The sequence below is a fragment of the Lissotriton helveticus genome, chromosome 6, assembly GCF_964261635.1.
Source record: "Lissotriton helveticus chromosome 6, aLisHel1.1, whole genome shotgun sequence".
NCBI lineage: Eukaryota > Metazoa > Chordata > Amphibia > Caudata > Salamandridae > Lissotriton > Lissotriton helveticus.
In genome coordinates this window covers 34,216,256-34,233,142 of record NC_136067.1, presented here as the reverse complement: position 1 = coordinate 34,233,142, position 16,887 = coordinate 34,216,256, and the positions used below count along the sequence as shown (strand labels likewise).

The 16,887-nt window shown below is 42.7% G+C and overlaps 1 protein-coding gene across 1 annotated transcript in view; it reads right to left on the bottom strand.

Annotated features, from left to right (window-relative positions):
• The window catches only part of LOC144762182 (solute carrier family 22 member 7-like), a 97,146-nt gene that overhangs the window by 47,512 nt on the left and 32,747 nt on the right, over positions 1 to 16,887 (bottom strand). Inside the window, exon 3 of the mRNA XM_078647339.1 lies at positions 5,873 to 6,027. Within this exon, the coding sequence (XP_078503465.1) occupies positions 5,873 to 6,027 (155 nt within the window). The remainder of the gene's footprint in view (positions 1 to 5,872; positions 6,028 to 16,887) is intronic.

Sequence of the window (16,887 nt, the reverse complement as noted above, 5' to 3'; positions counted from 1 at the left end):
CGCTTTCCAACTTAGACAACGTGCTGCGCAAGTCGCGAAGTACCTCAGCTTTTTTAGAAATACAGACCCCCAGTATGTACACCTTGAAACTGTCGCAGACAACAACCATAGTATCAACAGTGCCAGTATTTATGGTAAAGTAGTCTTCAATGGCCTCGCGGAGTTCTTGTTAAAACAAGTCATCTTCTAACGCAGGGTTCGGGAAGCGCCACTGCCTCTCAAATCTTTCTGGGTGGGGTATCTTCAGTGTGAGTACTATCGGGGAGTGGTCTGAATAGGTACGCGGGAGGGTCTGAATCGCGTGGCAACAGTTGAATACATTAGGGGATTATAGACAATAGTCAATTCTGGTCGAGGTGTTGTGATACCCTGAGTAATGAGTGTATGCTGTGAGGGTAGGGTTACGCGCGCGCCATACATCCAACAGGGATAGTTTTTCGCATAAGGACTGTAACGCTCGTCATGTGCAGGGTTTGGAGTCTGGGGCAATGGAGATGCTGTCAAGGGACAAGTCGGGAATAATGTTAAAATCTCCTCTCAGTATAATAGCCGTCTGGCCCAGTTTTAAAAGCTGAGCAAGTAGAGAGGGGAAAACGTCAGGGGAGTCAGTATTTGGGCCGTAGACGCACACTAAGCCCACCTCATGTCCCGTCAATCCCCCAGCAACGATGGTTTATCTGCCCTCTCTGTCGCGCACAATCGTGAGTGGGCTAAAAAGGATCCTCCTATGTATAAAGACCGCAGTGCCACTGGAGTAGTTACTGAAGTTGGTAAAATATCTATGAGCTCCCCAGGTAGCAGCGAAGCGCGAGGGGTCGAAGCAGGCAAATGGGCTCTTGCCGGAAGGCAATGTCAATGTTATGACGTAGGAGATAGTGAAGGACTTGGAGTTTCTTGCAATTGTCATTGAGGCCTCGGACATTCCACGACACCAGAGATAGGTCTGAGGGTCCACTAACATTACCTAGGCAGGCCATGTAGGAGTCAGATCAAGGACACAAAAAACATTTTACAACATTTCAATAGGAATTGTGACTGTGATCAAACATGTGATGAACCAAGTGCATCTTATCAATTGCAATCACCCCCCCTCCCACCAACCAACCTTACAACCTGACAAGTAAGGCAAAACCAACATTATCAAATATACAAGGAGTACCAATCGTGATAGTTAGAGAATGTGAATAACCCAGCGACTGTACTTCCAGGAACCAAAGGGAGAAACCATGGTATACACCAATGGGGGGGAGGCAACGCGCGTCCGCTCACCAGCGATATAGAACGGTGAATGTAATGAAGAAATACCCCAAGTTCACTCATGGCAATAGGCAACAAAGAAAGGGGCAGGGTCTCGATATGGTCAGCTGCGACCAGACCCAGAGAAAAGTTCCATGCTAGCCTCTGAGCAGTTCTGTGATAGGGAGGGTCCAGCGCCATCTGCAACCGTCTGAACGTTGTTTTTATGCGTGCAACAGAATTCCAAAACCTCTGTAAGGCTGTCAAAGATGCAGACTTTACCATTGATCTCCCACGCAGTCTTGCCGGGTACAGCATGCCATACCGAGGCCGAGATTCCAGAGCGTCGCCTTTGCACCATTAAACTTGCGACGGGCCTTCTGGACCATTATGGTGAAGTCAGGATATAGGGACAGTTTGGAGCCTTGCCAGATGGTGTTGCCTTTTTCACGGGCTAGACGAAGCGCGGTGTCCCGGTTCCTAAAGTTCATGACCCAGGCGATGATGGGCCTAGGATGGCAGCCTGGGTTGGGTCGGGGGCCCAGAGTGCGATGAGCGCGCTCCACCACAAAGCCCGGAGTGAAGGAGGCCCTACGAAACAGATCAGCCAGCATTGATTCGACAAAGGTGTCCATACGACCCGTGGCTGTGGATTCCGGAACCTCCCAGATGCGTAGATTGTTCCGTCTACTGCGCGCCTCCAAGTCCTTGTTTTACATCGCCACATCTTTTACGATACGCTCTACTCTCTCCAACCTCTTGAGTGACAGCGCTGTGCCATCTTCAATGTCAGATATGCGGGCTTCGACGACATCGAGCCGTCGATCATGCACCTGGATTTGAACACCTAGGTCTACAAGGTTCTTGCCTTGTGCATTAAACCTACCATCCAAGGCCTTGAAACCCGCCCTCATCTCTCGAAGCAACGAGTTGTCTTGACCTTTGGGGTCTCCAGTGGGCAGCGCATCCTGCCCGCCCTCAGCCAGATCAGCACCTGTTTCCGGGGCCGTCTCCGCTAGTTTCTCAAATGGGAGAGTCCTTGGCTTTGGGTCTTTGCGGCCCATGCTGCTCGGCAAGCCAGGAGACAGTGGGCCAGGGAGGGAGGGTCTCCGGAGGAGGACAGAGAACGGGTCACCACTAGGCGTAATCACTCAAAGGCAGGTCTACAGGAGACACAGGGTCGTTACGGAGGGAGAGGAATGCAGACCAAGCGTGTGAGAGGGTTCAGTGATTGTGAGGAACAGGAAGAGCACACAATTACTGCGTGGGCTGTCGCAGCACGGAGAGCCAAAAGAGACCGTTACAAGCCTGAATGGTGTTGTTGCAGAGGCCAGGCTGGAGGCAGGAGTGCTGCCGTACAATGCAATCTAGAGCTGTAGTGTCAGGGTCTGGTCCGCTAGGGATGGATGGAGAGTGGCACGAACCAAATGCAGACACCAAGGCCGCGATGGAGGGCATGCAGATCAGCAAAATCCCAGCTTTACTGAAGGCACAGGGCCGGCGGGCCGCCAACGAAACTGGCAGCGGGAGGTGGGGGGTAACCCGGGCGCGGGCGATGTATATTTCCTGTCAATCCCACTCAGTGAGCCCGTTCTGGTAATGAAATAGCTTTCGTACGGCTCCGCGGGCCCTGTCCCCATACAGCCCAGCACTGTATGGGGGGCGCTCACTTTTCGGGTGGCGAATTATAAAACGAATTGCTGCTCAGCCGTACTGAGATCGGTATAGCGTGAGGGATGGAGAGTTGTGCCCGGTGCACTCACCACATGGCAGCTCCACCGCCAGGTCTCATAGAAACTGCAGGACTCGCTCTCCGCTCTCGGGTCCAGGCCGCCATTTTCTAAATTTCACCCGTGGCTTCCCAGGTCGGAAGTCTCGATCTCTCAGGCTGCGATCTTCCAATGGGTGGAATCATTTGGATTGGTATGCGTTCACGGGTCTGGCGCCGTCGACCTCACCGTGGGTATTTCATGGTAAACGGGGGATATTCAATGTGGCGGTAGTATCGCCGGCGGACCTTCAATGCCGTGCGGCCAGTTTGGCCGACGGCTTGGCTACGCCCCCCACTCTGCTCCTTCACAGAATTCAATGAATTTTAATATAATTGTACTAAATTTCACTGAATGAAACTCTGTCAATTCCGGCCATCCCTAATGCTAATGTGCTACAAACTGCTACTCACACACCTATGTGTGGAGGTTCCACCTGTCCTTTTTCTGTGCTGCAATCTTGGCACACATAACTATACATTTTAGTAGTAAATGTAGGGGGACAGGGAGGAGAACCTGGAAAATGGTTTATACTTACTAAAGGGTATGGGTGAAGGGAAGGGAAGAGGGTTTAAGGAGAGATGTGCGGCCACCCACTAAAGAGTAAGACCATTGCTATTCACAAATTACCATTATAAAGTTACTAGAGTCAAAAAGGGCGAAAGGGAGAAAGTCCAGCACGGGACATGGTGAACCACTGGTACGACAATGCGCTTCAATAGAAGGTAGTGGAAGTAGGGACTTACGAGGAGAACCCTCTTTCAGGCCAGATCCAACAGTATCCCCAGGGCTTATCTTGTACCATCACTCTTTTCATTTGACTGTCTGTGATTCTGACAGATGTTTCAGGGTTTTTATGGTCTTTAAATTGGCCCTCATGACTTTTACATCAGCAGTGCAACACCATGTTGTGTTCATCTGCATCCAACACCAGTTAGCGACAGCTAGTAGGAGATAGCGACCATCTTGGGCCCCGCTTTGCATGTCAGTGATATTTATCACTAATGACATGCAAAGTGGGCGTGCCAAGATGTTAGCGACTGGAAACAGTCGCTAACATCGCTATCTCCTATTACCAACTTTTGGAGATATTCGCGCTAAGCGCAAATATCTCCAAAAGCTAACACCTGCCCCTGAGCAGTTCTTAGCCATGTTATCGAATGGTAGGTGGATAACATGGCTAAGAGCATTAGCTCGGTAATGCATGAATATCGCTGACTTTTCAGCGATATTCATGTATTGTGGCCGATTTTTATCGCTTATGAGATATACCTTGATAATAGCAAGGTTCCTAAGCGATAAAAATCGCCGCAGCTCGGCGATAAAAATATCGCCGCTAAACCAACATAGCGATAATTATCGCTAGTTGTTGGTAATATGCCCCATAATTATAATTTTCCTACACTGAGAATGGGTGGGTTAGTTCCTTTTTTTACAGTGGCAGTTGTATCATCAAGGATAGGAATTCACAACACCTCTGTGTTCTCTCAAATTTCCTCAACATACCAAAAGCTACAGATGTTTGCATAGAAAGGCTTGTTCAACAAATAAGAGTACTTACAAAAGGGTAAGAAAGAACAATGTAAACTTCTAAAGCAACCTGGACTCTTAGGCATGTCACTACTACATCCTTGTATTGATGAAGTACCAACGGCTGGCAACACTGGAATTCAGTCCTCCAGAAGACCTGGCCTGTCTGCAAATTGGATTTACATTGGACCATGTGGCTGCCACCATGTGAGATTGTGTTTGTGTTTGTATTTTTATATAGCGCACTTCTACCCAGAGGTCTCGTAGCACTGTATTCATAACGCTGTGGAACCCATCCTGGCTTTCCTGTGAAATGTCCACTCCTGGGCACCCCCAAGGTGAAGCCTGCATCCCAGCGCTGTTGGGGCCGTTGTAGAGATTAAGCAAGCTATTGCCCAGAGTTGCAGAGTGGGACCCATGATTAGACTAGGCACCGAGGCGAGAATAATCAGGTCCGGGGAAATTGAGTCCAAGAGCCGCCGAGGCGGGAATTGAACCCTGGTCCCGGGCCAGACCTCTGCATCAGGGTCTGCCGCTCTAACCATTGAGCCACACACACACAATTGAGACCCTAATTGTTGGTCATCAGAGTCTTAAGATAACTCTGGTGAGGGCTATCCTGATTAAAAGAATCAAGAGATTCTCTTTATCCCATCCAGTGGGTCAAATCCATGGCGGTCAATGATTGTTTTCAAAACCGCAGGAACACCCAATTTGCCTTTGTAGACCAACCATCAAAAACTAGTGTCATTTAAGTTATTGATCCCGGTGACCATGACATAGTCATGACGCTTGGGCAATTGGGGTCTTAAATGTCCCCTTTGAAAAAAGATTCTGTGTCAGACAACAACAGAGTACTGCCCTTCATAAATACTGTCTGTTTGAAGCTTGGGTCTCTACAACGCTTAATAGATACGCTGGGAAGTTCCCAGAGAGCTCTCAGTGTGGTTCTTGCCTTCAATTGTGTAAAGACTGTGATGAGAAAAACTGAATTTTAGTAAACAAAAATGTTCTGCTTGCATTCCCCGCGGTGAACAGCGTTTACAACGCAACTTTTACAACGAACTACCTTTACCACGCAACTTTTACAACGCAAATCGTTACAACGACTTGCGCTGGGGGGCGCTCTAGGATAGGGAATAGTTTAATTTACTATCCAACACCTTCCCTACTATCCACGGGGACTGGAGTTGGAATAGTAAATTAAACTATTCACTATCCAGCGCCCCCCGAAGCAAGTCGTTGTAACGACTTGCGTTGTAAACGTTGCGTGGTAAAGGCATGCGTTGTAAAAGCATGCATGCTAACAACATACATCCATTCCCCACTACACTTACCTATTGAAAATGTGATGATGGCAATTCCAGAAAAAGGTATCCCAGAAAGAGACCGGAACACTGCAAACATGGGGTAATTGACGGATGCAGCGGCAATCATCGAGAACACCACTGTCTGTACATAGTTTACAAAGAGTATCGTTCGCCGGCCATACCTGCATGGAGAAAGATAAAGGTGTGCCTGTAATAACCCCCAGTCTTCTACAGGCATTCATTACCCCATAGCTAGTGATTATGCATTTCTCTTTTATTGCCACTTCTCCCATCACTTTAAATAACACTTCCACCAGTAACCTAGCAAATGGAGAACTGGAAATGCTCTCTTGCTTTGTTTTCCCCAACATTCCTTCTCTTTTGAAACAGTTGCTCAACATTTAAGTACATGTGCATGGTGTCTCAACGTGGAGCGAACAGTTTTATTAGAGTCTGCAATGTTTACATAAGTGTTAATTCCGATAAAGACTTGGAGATTCCTCATCTTTTGAATGTTCCCCAATCGTCAGATTAAATCTGCAATTTTTTGAGCAGTACCTCCGTGTGCCGGTAAGTGGAACCATGCAGCTCTGCCCTGATGCCCTTCGACTCCTGAAATTATGTGCAGAGCCCATATCGGTGCCACTTCGACATGCTGACGTCAGTTCCTTTCTTTCCACGCCACCAAATGCGGGTCTAGAGCTACCTCTTGTCTCTTCAAGACCATTTTTCTATCACAGTTTACAGTGTGCAACAGACATGTCACCGCCAAAGATAATAAGGTGTGAATCTTGTAAGGACTTTCCCTAACAAATATCTGTGAAAAATCCTCACCATGTTTACCTGAGGTGCTTTGGATCAAGTCATGGCTAAGGCCAGCAGTGATTGTGTGTCGATGAACCCTAGATGCCATACGAGACTTCAAGAAGAAGCTATATGTTGCCAAACATTGGAAGACTCCACATCCTGACTATTCCAGTCCCAATAATTGGTCTTGGTTCCTTTTCTGGTCTAGCTCACAGGAGTTGATCTCGAGGTCGATCATCATCGCACTCCAAATCTTCAAGTAAGTTGAATTAAAATCACAAAAAATCTAAGCAAGACTAGGCCCCTCTTACACCTGAAAAGGCATGAGGATCTCTCCATGCCTCTCAATCTCGCTCCTGAAGTTAGTCGATGTCTGAGCCTATCCCACAACATGTTCTGGCGGTAACAGAGTGTCAAGATTCCACGTGGAAGAGACTATTTTGTTGGCCTCTACCTCTGTTTTGGTAGGTGCTCGAGCTTGATGTGTCAGAGTCACTAGAGCCCTGTTCGGAACCTGAGGTGGAATAGTTGGAGCCGCACCGCTTGCCTTTCCTGTTGTACTCAAGTGCTGTATAGTTGTCACTAGTATATGGATAAACCTTAACCAGTGAAAACCGGGCAAGGTCTTTCCTGAATTTCTCAATTTTGGTCAAAAGGATATTGTCTTTGTATTCTTTATTGGACTTATTGGTCTCATCCAAATTCTTTTTATAGAGGGTGTTAGAGATGGTAGCTTTAATTTGTCCCTCGAATACCTGTATCTCAATGAGGATAGCATCTGCCACCCTTTTGGCAGTGCTTATGATTAAGATGAGCCAATCGCGTGTACATCTCCACGCGATCAATGACCAATCTCGTAAAAATTCTTTGTCAGTCAAGAAAAGCCTGGGAGTATTTGTGACAATCAATCCAGTTGGTGCACACTTGCCACGTAAATATTCAGCCATCACTATTTCATGAATGGTGGTGCAGGAATGAGCTTTCTTTAAAATCAACAGTGCCAACCAATCATCTTGTGTACTGGTTGAAATTTCAGGTAAAGCATCTGAGATGCTCGGGTACGAAGTAGGACAGTGTTGATATAGATATAGCTTTTCACGAGTAGAAGAAGAGGAACGCATTTGAGAACTTATCGTTCCTTGTTTTGTCTTCCTTTCAATTGATGTACTATGTGTGTGGGGTCTGTAAATACTGCTATGGTCAGCGGGCATTTTCAGTCACAAGGTTGCTTTTATTTGTATATAAGTTGGGAGATGGTACATAGGGGGATGCTACTCCTGTGTGACTGTTCTGTCTACCCACGTTACAGAGCGGGGCCTCGTCAACTGAGAAGATGCCAGGTGAGGTGAGGCGTACTCCCACATAAAGTTGGGTGAGTACTTATGATTACTTCTAAATTAATTATTTATAAATGGAGTATTCCCATTTTTTGCCACTTATTAGGGTAGGATATTGTCTATATTTCGACATTATTTTTGTCAAGACTATGATTGATTTGAATTCTGTGAATCCGGTTTAATGCTAATCACTTCTAAATTATTTTGTAAGAAAGGAATTACACCTCCTGTGAACACCAAAAGCAATATTCTACTTTGAACCACATGCTCTGGAAGGGTGTATCATACCAAATATTAAGTGTTTAAAATTTATATTTTGTGCACAGTTTTTCACAAATATTTGCAGTAGCATAGTTTACATCTGGTCCTGAAGAAAGCCTGGTGAAAGACACTTGTATGGCTGAAACATGTAGGCCAATTTTTCTCTATTGCTCAAGATAGTTATTCTTTCAAACTATCAGTATCTGGTTTTAATCTTGACACTAAGATAGTGTTTATTAAAGTCTTTTGTGTCTTAGTAGTCAATCTTAACTTTTTTGCACTTTTTCTTTACACTATTTTGCACTGCAAATCATCAGCACCACTGAGAAAAATATAATAGTGGTTGGATCAATAACTGGCAATGACTGTAATGTAGCTGTCCCCCTGGATAGGTGTGGGCTACAACAGTCATTCAGTATACAACCATTCCCAAGTTTCCACTTTGCCTACCTGTGCTGCTGAGAACACTGTGAACCGAACAGTCCATCTCTTTGCCTGGATTTGCCTGGAGCAGGACGCGCGCGGGACGAAGCGCGGAGCGAAGCCCGGGCAAAGGGCGTGCCCTCTTAGGCCCTCAGAGGCCGAAGTAGGCTGGGCTGGGCCCATCCCTTTTTATTTGTTAACTGATGATTACATCTCCTTGTTGGCAAGCCTGGACCTTCATATATGGGCCTCTCTAATTTTGGATACAATCGTATATATTTGCTGTATTATTTGTATATCATAGATTACAGTTGATATTTTATTATTATTATAATTTTAATCATGACTGCTGAAAAACTTCGTTCAGGGAGACTTGTGATCGGAAGATCCTGTGCAAAAACTAGGTCTAATCCTCTAAAAAATAAGGAGATTCAAAATCTACAATTAAAGGGACAGAGTCAGTTATTTCAATTGTGGGAGAAATCGAAAGATACAACCAATCCCCAGGAGATGGATGAAGTGATTTCTCCAGGAGGGGTTCCTAAGCAGGCCCTGGAGGGTCCACTAACTGAAAATAAATTGGATATGATCTCACAGCCCTGTGCAGAAACTAATGTGAAAATCTTTAAAGTTTCTTCCATTACTAAATGTCCCTCTCCTAAAACTGAAAGTGTACAACATCTAAATACTCTGATTATTCGTGAGGCTAATTTGTCTCAAGAATTAATAGGAGAACACCCGGAAAGGGAGGCAGGAAACGAAGATTCCCAAATGTTGGATATCGATTTGGAACTTTGTGGGCGTTATCCCATGGATGGATCATTGAAAGTATTTGAGGGTTCGAAAACACCGCTTGGTTCTATTCCTTCGGGTCTTCGGCTCTATTCTAGTTCTCCCTCAATTGCTTCTCAAGACATTTCCTCACAGCATAACATCTCACAAACCCCAGAGTTGGATATATCTGGTATCCATCCATCTATTTTCCATCGCCCAGAAAATCCTGACAAACCTATTTCTGAGTCTCTGATTGCTTTGGAACATTTGTTGTCTTCCATATTACTGCTTTTGGGTAAATTTGTGGGCAGTAATGATTGTGTTCTAGACTCAGTAACCCAGATATTAAAGGCCCTATTAAATAAGTCCTTGGTAAAGCTGCCGGGTAAAGCTCCCCAGGAGGATTTACTAGGGCCTAAAACTGAAAGAGATGTGCCATCAGAATTGGAGCAAATGGAATTACCCTGTAACTTAGTTAAGAATCCCTCGTCTGCTTCCAGCAGAAACGAGGTTACATCGATTGGGTTTCTATCTGCCCCTAATTCCACTGCACATAACTGTATTGTGAATCTGGCTCTTGAAGTTGTAGAGGATAATGATGAAGCAGTTGTTTCCAATCCTGTCAAAGAATTTTTTCCTATCTTCGCCCAAGAGATTAAAGATAAGGGGGAAAAGGAAACAGTAGAAAAGCCAAAAAAATGTAGAGGGAAAAAAAGGAAACCTTTACGTCGAATCAAAAAAAAGAGACAGAGACAAATAATTTTTGATGAGGTATTAGAGCAATATGTTAAGAAGGATGATAATATTCCTTTTCCAGCTACGGCTGGGACTGATGTTGATAATTGTAAGCAGGGCTCCAATATTTTAAGTGATGTTGTTCTTCCTTCGTCTGTTGAGTATAAAGATACCATTTCCAATTGTATGACACACAATCCTGATAGCCCCACTATCGGACTTGGGAAGTCCACAATCACTTTTCCGTTGGTGAAGATAGTGAAAACTATTCCTGAACCTATATCAACTCTTAATCCAATCGCCCCTCCCTTTTTGACATCCGTAAACAAGGCAGTATGCCTTAATAAACTTTCGGGATCCGTAATGGAAGATATCACTGACACACTGTCGTTGGATTTTTTCCCGCTCTTTGATTCTGAGTTAATAATGAATAGATCTTGGTTGCTCAAGTGTTTCAAAGAGATGGAGAGTTTGAAATTAATCCAAATCAGTGATATTGATTTAGTATCAATTTTGAAGGCTGAGACAAGTTCCTATACCAGGGTAAGGTTTTATTCTAAACTCATTGTGAAGCTGATTTTGAAGCAGGCAGAGAGTTTTCAGAGCCGAGGGATTGATGTGATGCCCTTTTTTCCCTCTGGCAGAGTTGATGCATTTGATCAGAGGTCTCTAGGTTCGAGACAAGCTGGTCTTCCATTTTCCTTTGAGGACTTAAAGATCTCCCTCTCTAAATCTAAACGCCTCGTAACACATATATCTCCTTCCTCTCTATCCCCTTATGGAGATAAAGTAGTTGATAGTCAGCAGTGGAATTGGTTACCCGGCGCCTTATCAGGTAAAACTTCGGACAATCCTAAATTATTCTCTCATCTTTAGCAATAGTTTAAAGATTATTTCTTGGAATGCTGCTGGTTTCAATAATTGCCCGGAAAAAATGCAATATCTACATTCTTTGGGGGCCAATGTGATTTGTATTCAAGAAACATGGTGTGTGAATAATATGACTGTGGGGAGGGATTATATTGTCCTAGAGGGAGGGGCAGTGGCTACCAAGAGGGGTCACGCTAAAGGTGGAATTGCATGTTTGCTATCTAACCGAATTAAGTGGAATTATTCTCACCACTTAGACCCGAGTAATCTCTTTCAGGCGGTGACACTATTTAGTCTTGATAATATGGAAAAGAAACACCCCCTGGTACTAATAAATGCCTATATCCCCCCTGATGATTGCTTTAGTGAAGTGTTAAAACTTGTTTTTGCCTTCATTAAGCAAATTAAGGATCAAATCCCGTCCCCTCATGTAATCTTACTAGGCGATTTCAACTGCAAAGTTTCCAATCTAAGCTTGGATTTATTTAGAAATAAACCTAAAGAAGAAAGTTTCCAGATCCCCCAAGCTCTCTTTCCAGAAAAAATCAGAACTAATAAGAGAGGGAAATTGCTCCTGCAGGAATTATCTGAAACTGAGGTAATAGTAGTTAATGGAAGACTTTCCTCCGATACTCCTGCATCCTTCACGCATACATCCACTCATAGTGAATCGATTATAGATTATATAATCGTTGATTATTGCATCTTTTCTCTCCTAAAGGATTTAGTGGTCTCACAGTCTGCTTATAGTGATCATAAGATTCTTTCTCTAAGCCTCTTTATATCTCTGCCCCCTACTAATCCCTGGTCTTTTAATGGTGATCAGGTTAATTTTGACGCTAAAACTGGAAGATGTCATTGGAATTCTAAGGCCATGAGGGGTCTAGATCATGTTTTAGAGAGAACACAAAAAAATCTTCACAATTGGTCAGGGGCTGAGTTGTCCTCCTTTGAAGGCTTCTTGAAGGAGGTCACCTCAGTCGCTAGAAATTCCAACTCTATTATAAAAAGGTCCTTACCCCCTAGATCAATTATCCTTTTAAATAAGGAAATAAACAGACTGGTGAGGGAACAATATTTATCAGGATCTCCTGAAAGATATCGGAAAATAGCCATTTTAAAAAGAAGGAGACGAAGGGCTAAGATACAAATGAAAAAAGAGAAAAAGTATTCCTTTTGGATCAAATTGCGTGAGGCCGCAGTAAAAGGGCATGTTAGACTTTTCTGGTCGATAATTGGAGAAGGTTGTGGAACTAGAGTCATTTCCCGTTCCATTCCTATTCCAGAGCAAATCTAGACTTCTTATATTTTAAATTAATACGCCAGCAATGAACCAGTATCTGAGACTCCGCTATCCTATCCTGATAGCGATTTTTCAATAGATTTCCCATCCGAGAGAACTATTGAAATAGCGATAAAAGAACTTTGCCTATCAGGGGCAATGGGGCCAGATGAGCTCCCCATATCTGTCCTGAAGCAGGACCCTGTTTCCTGGAGTAAAATTTTATTTTCCATATTTAAGTTTTGTTTCCTGAATAAATCTGTCCCCTCGTCTTCGAAAGGGAGCATATTGGTACCATTGTTCAAGAAGGGTGATAGAAATGACCCTAAGAATTATCGGCAAATTGCCCTTCTTGATGCAATTGGCAAAGTTTTTTCCAAATGTCTCCTATATTCCATTAACGATTGGGTTGAGAGGAACCATATTTTGCCTTTAAATCAGACAGGTTTTCGTAAAGAACATGGCACCCTGGACAACCTTACTGCACTACAGATAATCTCTGATAAATATGTAAGGACCCGTGGAGGAAGAGTTTATGCGGCATTTATAGATTTCTCCACGGCATTTGATAAAGTGGATCGGCCGTTACTGTGGAGAAAACTAGCCGCTCTAGGTATGCCTCCCCTCCTATTAGATCTGGTTAAGGCACTCCATTCAGACACATGGTGCCAAGTCCTTCAAGGGGGGGAAAGAGGGCTTTCCAGTACTATTCCCTCCATCAATGGATTAAAGCAGGGATGTCTGTTGGCGCCTTTGCTTTTTTCTTTATATATCTCTGACCTTCCTACATCTTTATCTGATTGTGCTGGTATTGTGCCTTTATTGGGGGGATCCCCAATTTCCTGTTTGTTATACGCAGACGATATTCTCATAGTAGATCTAACCCCAAGTGGGTTAAATAATCGTCTACAGGCTTTATATGTTTTTCTGAAATTCACCATCTAAAGATAAACATAGCTAAAAGTCAAATTATGTGTATCTCAGGGAGGAAAAAAACAAAATATGAGAATTTTGGTTGGTCTGTAGGAGGTCAGAGGCTTGAGGTGGTTGAGTCCTATGTCTTCCTGGGGAAAATAATATCCGCTAATCTAAGTGACAAGGCCCACATTGATAATAACTCTCCGAAGGCCCTCTCACAAGGCAAAAGCTTGAGTGCCTTGTATACAGCCACAGGAAGAAGACATTTCCCTCACATGTTAGAGGTTTTTAGGGCAAAAATCCCATCATCCCTTTTGTATGGGATTGAGATATTGGATATAGGACAATGGGGTTTTTTACACACCACAGAAGGAAAAATCCTACGGTTCCTGGCCTCTATTAATACCTCCTTTACAGTGGCATCTTTACGACTTGAATATGGTTACCGGAGTAGCTGGGCGCAGGGTTTGGCAGGGTTAGTGCGTTGGGTAGCAAGTTTGGCTAGAGGGGAAGTGGGGACTTTAAGACATCTAATGAAGTCCGAATTGTTGGGCACTTTTAGAGATTTCTCCTCCATTGTGAAGAATTTCAGAAGGGCTGTTATGCTCTTACAATTGGAGGAGAATACTCTTTTTACCCTGTCTGCCTTACAGTTAAAATCACTTCTGAAACAGGCTGGACAGGGAGTCTATCCTTGCAAAGAAGGGAATATCTCCACTCACTGACACCTATGTATTAAAATGTAAGCAACCATATGTATCTTGGAATCTTCCTCATGCTATACGGCGTTTTTGGCTGATCTTGAGGCATGATTTACTCCCGCTCAACAAACTTAAGGCTAGGTGGTATCATTGCTCAGCAATTTGTCATTTTTGTAATGTGTCTACTCAGGACTTTATTCATGTCCTTTTTATATGTCCTGCACTTCGCCCATCTAATAGTAAATGGTTAAGACATATTTGTTTAAAATTGAATATTCATACAGCCAACTCCTTTTTAATTGCTTTACATAATCCTCCTAATGAAATGTTTTGTTTTTGTATTTTTAACTTTTTCAAATGTTTCTTAGATATTTACTAGAGGATACTATTAATTGGGTTATATTGAATATTCTGTTTTTTGTCGATAATTTGCTGTTTTTTATTTGTTTATGCATGTATAATTCACAGTATGATCTTTTTATGTGGACCTCTTCGGAGTTCCAAAACATAATAAACTTGAACTTGAACTTGAACCATTCCCAAGTGAAGATGTTCCTCCACTGTGGTGGGCTGATGGGATTCACTTTGTATCAATGAATGAAGGTTTGCATTAACCCTGCTTTCTATGTCTCCTCATCTTTTATTTGTCTTGACGATCATAGACCGGTAGTTCCATGCATGCAAGCCACACTATCCATGTGCCTAAACCTGAGAATCCAACCGAGGAAGGTGAAAGCACAACTTATTTGGATTCTGAAGGTGAACCGAAGAGAAATCCAGATACTGACGCTCGTCAAGAACGACGACATCTGGAAGTATCGGATGCTAGCTCTGCGTCTGAAGGAGAAGGAGATATTGTCGAAATACCGAATTCTGAAGGTCAATCTGAAGATCGAGATTTGGTAGAGACTGACACCAGTAAGGACACTGAGCAATGTGGAGATACAACTGGTGATCAAGAACATACTGGAGAACAGTCTGAAAGCTCTGAAAGTAGGAACCAAAATCCTGACACTGGAAAAGAGGAAATAACTCACAATAAGGATGAGATTCCAAGTACCAGCTACGGAGATGTTCCTAACAGAGTGAAAGAACTGTCAAAAGAGAAAACTGATCTTGAAAAAGAAAAAGACATTATAAAGTTTGTCATATATAAAACTGTTGAAGAGACTGAAAGTGAAACTGACGACAGTGCAGATGAGACTCCATTGAGAAAGAGTTCAAGAAAAAGGGCTTGGAGAGTGGAGCATAACACCACGGAGCCTAAGACAAAAAGAGTTCGTAAAGGAGATAATTGGCCTAAAGAGACTGATGGACTGAGATTTAAACTGGTTAACAAAGCGAGAAAATGAGAAGATCGAGTAAATGAAATAACTAGTCAAAAGGAGTCGTTGGGAAAAAGAACAGGAGTAGTTCAAAGGCCAAAAAGAGTGAGAAGACCAAATCAAAAATACAAGTCACCTGAATGGTCGTATATCATTCTACCTCCTATTGAAGAAGTAAACAGTAGCCAAGAGAACTTATACTGCCCAAAGTCAGATGATAAAAGTGAGTAAAAGACTGAATCACTGAGAAAAGTGATAATTGATCAAAGGTACAAGGTAAGACAAAACCTTAAATCCTGATATAAGGAGAATATTGTAAGTGAAAGGTGAAAACCTATAGATGACAAAAGGTCTAAGAGAATTGTAAAGAAAAAACTGTTTGAAATAAAAAAAATGTCTAGCAATAACCATAAAACGAAATGTTCTATCTTTAGAAAATGGTGTAGAATGTGTTTAATATGTACTGGACTATTAATATTGATATGGATAATTTTAGCAATTGTCATTCCTTTCCAGGATAACTTAGTGAAGTTGAAACATAATGTGAGTTCAAATGAATGAAATGTTGAATCAAAGTCTAACAAACAGCATGTATATAGACCAGAAATGCATCAAGATAGGTCCATCAGTGACTACACTAAAAATACGTTTTCAAGATTGTTATCTGAATATGTTAAGACCATGGAGATGCTAGTGACTGTTATGTGTGCGTGAAATTACCTGCATCTGTTTCAGAAGGGGTGACGGACCACCATCTTCCACTTACATATGGTGTCATGTGTAGTGTAATTGCAAGTTTGTTTAATCAAACAGGAAAATTAGAGTATTACTATTCAAATTCAGATGATGTATTCGTAAAGTTGAAAGTAATTAATGCCATGAATAAAGTAAAGCCTGCTAAAGTGATGGGGGAATTCTTTTTAGAAATGGATGAATTGAGCCACGAATATTCTTTCAAAAATAATTTGACTTGTACAATGAGAAGTGAGGAAAAAGCATTTTTGGATATGATTGAAGAGAGAAGAATTGCTTATAAACGTAGTGAAAAAGTGAAACATGAGAAATCCAAATATTGGGAATTTAAAGATGAAAATCTTGATGACAGAAATGTGAACATAGCCATAAATATAGACACTCCATTGTTAGGGAAATTCTGTATTAGAAGAGACAACACTGTGTATGACAATTATTTTGTGGGAGCGAATCAATATAAAGATACCTATAGAATAATAGGGGGTTGGGGATTTAAAGGTGGAAAAGATCCAGTTTTCCCTGTTATATACTTTATATGTGGGAACAAAGCTTACTATAGGTTACCGGACCATTGGTATGGGACATGCTACGTGGGTCTGGTCTTTCCTAAAATCTTTCATGTAGATAGAGGTACTAATGGAATTTATGAGATAGGTAAACCTTTAAGTCGTAGAAAAAGAGAGAGTGTCATTGAGATAATAGGTGACATTTTTGGAGCATTGATACCAGCAGTGGGAATATCTTTTAATGCAAACCGAATTCAAAGATTGTCAACAATATTAAATCGTTTGTCAACAGACACAGCCGGTGGATTCTTAATGGTAAATACTGAAATGGTTGCTATGAGAGCTATGGT